Raw genomic sequence first — 3,927 nt, forward strand, 5'->3', positions numbered from 1 at the left:
TTTAAAAAAAAAAACCTATCTGACGCACGGGCCATTTTTGCTGGTCATTAAATAAGATTATCCAAGAAAAGGAGGCAAACAAATTACGATTATACTATAAGCTATCGGTTAATCGCGCAATTTTCTCCCGCCGGACTATCATCAGATAGAGTTCGTAGGAAAATAAGAATAATACTCTGCAGCTAATTACGACGTAGGCGTGACTCGGTATGATGTAATATATAATGACGCGAGAACACACACATCCCCTTAATTGATGCGACAAGGTGTGTTATGCGTCGCCTCGGCGTGAATATGTCTCTGCGACGTGGAGGAGAATTACTTAGCCTACCACGTAATGACATCGAAAATGACGGAATGATGTAAAGAAGCAACGGAAATGTTAACGATAATGCACCGTGTCATGCGATGTCTTCTTCTTTACTTACTTCCTTCATGAGATACACGATCGCTTCGCAGTGACACTGTATTCGCGAGAAGCTTACTCTGATGAATTCGAGCTTGTCGAAGGGATATGTCTTTCTCACAGATAACTCACCTGTGCACTTTAACCTGCTGCGCTGCTCATCCACGCCCTGGTAACAATCGGTGCGACTATCACAGAGCTTCGAGAGCTCGAGCAGTTGCAGAACGTCTGTCGACTCGTTGACTTGACAGCCAAAATAGCCGTCTTCGAGGTTCAGGAAGAATACTTCTCGTCTCAATCCATGGCCGAGCCTGTTACGTGATTCGGCCTGAAAAATTGTAGGGTGGACATCATTTCTTTTAAACGTCAACGTAAAATTATTTTCGCAATTTTTGGATTAGCATTCTGACATGTATGCATTTAACTTCTTTTGAAAGACTCTGTCACATAATTATATTCAATTGAAAAACTTTTTACAGATTAAATAAAGAAAATTAATGAATCTCTTTACTCGTGAAAGAATAAAAGTTTTTAGATGAACGTTTACTTACCGTAGGATACGAAACTAGAAGTATCCACACCAGCAACGGCCAAAGATGTTTCATCTTTGCTGTAAAAAATAAAATCACGAAAATTATTGATTATCCATATAATCATATTGATATCGCGCGCTTGAGCACCGAGTAGATGAATTTATTAACAACGAAAAAAAACGTGGAAATTTTTAGCGATGACCAAATGTGCATACATATTTGTGTTTGTCATCCTTTCTCGAAACGCATTACAAAAGAAATTTAAATAAATTCTTAAACACGCACACGTAATAGCCCGATGACTTCACGCGAGAATCACCCGTGGTAATTGCATCATCGTAAATTCACAAGTGGTTTCGCAAAAACGACACCACTCAACGACAACACCCTGGAAATGATTTTTCACGATCACGCTACATCCGGAGATGAAGAAGGAAGAAAAAGAAAGAAGCACCCGACATTCTCCGCGATGTTCGCGGCGTATAAATCATGAGAAAAGCATCGCGGTTGCAGGGAATCATCGGAAAATCAAGCGTAAATACAAAACCGCAAGAAACCGTCGACCGTTTTTCAGTCGCAACGGCTAAACCTACACTGGTCGAACATCTGTCCAATGAACAAGCCGCTACTCCACCAATCGCTTCAATATGGCTAATTCACAAATGTACGTCAGTCAAATCCATCAACCCTCACATGTAAGTCACGCAATATGTGAAATTATCAATTTTATCGTTCGATGGATATACACATTTAGCATCCTAAAGCAAGAAATATAAAGTCTTTCGGTATGATAGACATAAATAAATTATGTATAAATTACACGGGATTCAACTGCTAATAACACGATGACATTAAAATAGTTGCCGATAATGAATGTAAAATCAATCTTTTATTAGGGACAATCATCATCGCATATCTCAACGCGAATAAGCTTCAAAATTAAATTCTTGTTGTAATAAAAAATTGACGTACCAATGCTAATCCTCAAATACGTTTCGTACATCTGCAAGATGCACAGCGCGTTTGACTTAACATCGCGGAAAAATGCGTGTTTTCACCGAACTTCTCCAACGAAGTTTATATTCCGCAGAAATGCGGAAGTTTAAATCGCGAATTTTCTAAATCGCAAAATAGCCGTGTTTATGTGCTCTCCTTGGACGTTGCAAATTTCGCAAAAAATGCAATCTTTTCGCGAAGTATATCGCGTACGCAGATGCGTCTTAGTCCTAGATCCTTTATAGACGAACAACGCAGACAAACGCACTATACGCGTGCAACGGATAACACAATAAGTTAAAACTGCGGCGATCAACCTGGAGCGGTGAAATGTTAACGACTGCACGCGGCTAAGCTCACAGGGTGGATCAAGGGGGTGAGAGGGAGGAGAGAAGGAAGGACGTTGTGTTCGCCAAGTCGGATGAGAAGGAGGAAGAGAAGCGGAAAGTGTGCAAGGAGAAACGACCAGGCGAATAGAAGGTAGTGGAGAGAAGAGAAGCAAAGGAACGTAATAAAGGAGGGCGTATGAGTGCGATGCACCTGTGCTTCTCCTGCCCCCTCCGACCACCTTGCATCGTCACCGAGTCGTACCCCTCCGCCATACCCCTAACGCGTCAAGATGTAGAAACCCACAGCTGCGAGCACGGGTATCCACACGGGTTCCCTTATTTTAATTTGGTCACGGAAGAACCGGGTCTACCCCACTGCGGGCGAGCATAATTTTGAGGGGGCCCGGTTTTGCTTCCGCAATGCCATTTTTTTTAGTCAAGGTCCTATATTTAAAGCAGAAAGGAACACTTAATCGTGTACATAAACATATTATCTTATTATTACATTATTATTACATTATGTAATATAACATTAAACATATAAAAATATATAGTTAAACTATATATTTATAATTCCTTTTTTAATTAATAGAATAACTTAGCATTTAATATCATACCTCATGTATTTCAGCTTCTGCGTGCATTTTGTGGCTTTAGTGGTTTTTCAAGTTTTATTATGAAAGTGAGATGATTGTATGTGTGTATGTGTGTGTAACGGTTCACGGTTTACGCGTCAAAGAAGTGTTCTCGTAGTCACTCTCTAACAGGTTAATAATTTGCTACGGTTAATGTATTTATTTGTTTTACAACATTGTGTAATATATAATAATTTAATGCATGTGCATATAATAATTTTGATAAAAATAATAACGTCTATGTACATAAATTTTAATAGATTGTACTAATAAAAGTTTTTTTTTCTCGTAAGGAATGAATCAACAGAAACTTGTATTCTTTTACTAATTATAGAGTTGTTACAAATATAATTATTGTCAATAAAAATAAACGTCTTATATAAATGTATTTTTTTAATATATGCTGCAACGTAAGTACAGGTAAAACTGTGAAATCCTGAGGCGATCGTTCTTGACTGACATCAATCTCTCTGCCGCAAGCGATTGACATAGTTACATTGGTTTTTATCGATATCTCTTTAGCATATCTGCATATCGCAATCTTACAATTAGTCAGTAGCTGTATCGCTTATAATCTAACCGTACACTTTAATTTTGCATTATAGCGCATCTGAATGAATAAATGAATGATGTTAATCGCAATGCGCACTTATATATATGGAGCATACGAGACACCTCCTACGCACAATGTTACGATATGAATAATGTCAACTGCGATTCTGTCATCGATTGAAACAAGGCAAGTTAACACGCGAGACTTCTAGTTTAGATGGTTGCTTTCTTATGATGTAACGTATCAATTTTCTTAACTCTTAATACAATTTTATATCATACTAGAATATTATGAAACGCGTGCCATTTACTTTCTTACGCCATATATTATTTAATAAACTGCTATTAAAAAATTCCAAATATATATATGTAAAAGAAATGTCTTCTCGAAATATAAAATTTGGCGTAAAATTATAACATTAATTAATTTACATAGATTTTAATGGCTATATAATAGCAGTATACAATACATTTTA

The 3,927-nt window shown here is 37.5% G+C and overlaps 1 protein-coding gene across 1 annotated transcript in view; it reads right to left on the minus strand.

The window, feature by feature from the left end:
* LOC115238466 overlaps positions 1-1,011 on the minus strand; it is a 75,246-nt gene extending 74,235 nt beyond the window's left edge. The window contains 2 exon segments of the mRNA XM_029812320.1: positions 486-734; positions 958-1,011. Of these exon segments, the coding sequence (XP_029668180.1) occupies positions 486-734; positions 958-1,011 (303 nt within the window).
* Positions 1,012-3,927: the final 2,916 nt, after the last annotated feature.

Source organism: Formica exsecta, unplaced genomic scaffold (assembly GCF_003651465.1).
Source record: "Formica exsecta isolate Colony F162 unplaced genomic scaffold, ASM365146v1 scaffold34, whole genome shotgun sequence".
Taxonomy (NCBI): domain Eukaryota; kingdom Metazoa; phylum Arthropoda; class Insecta; order Hymenoptera; family Formicidae; genus Formica; species Formica exsecta.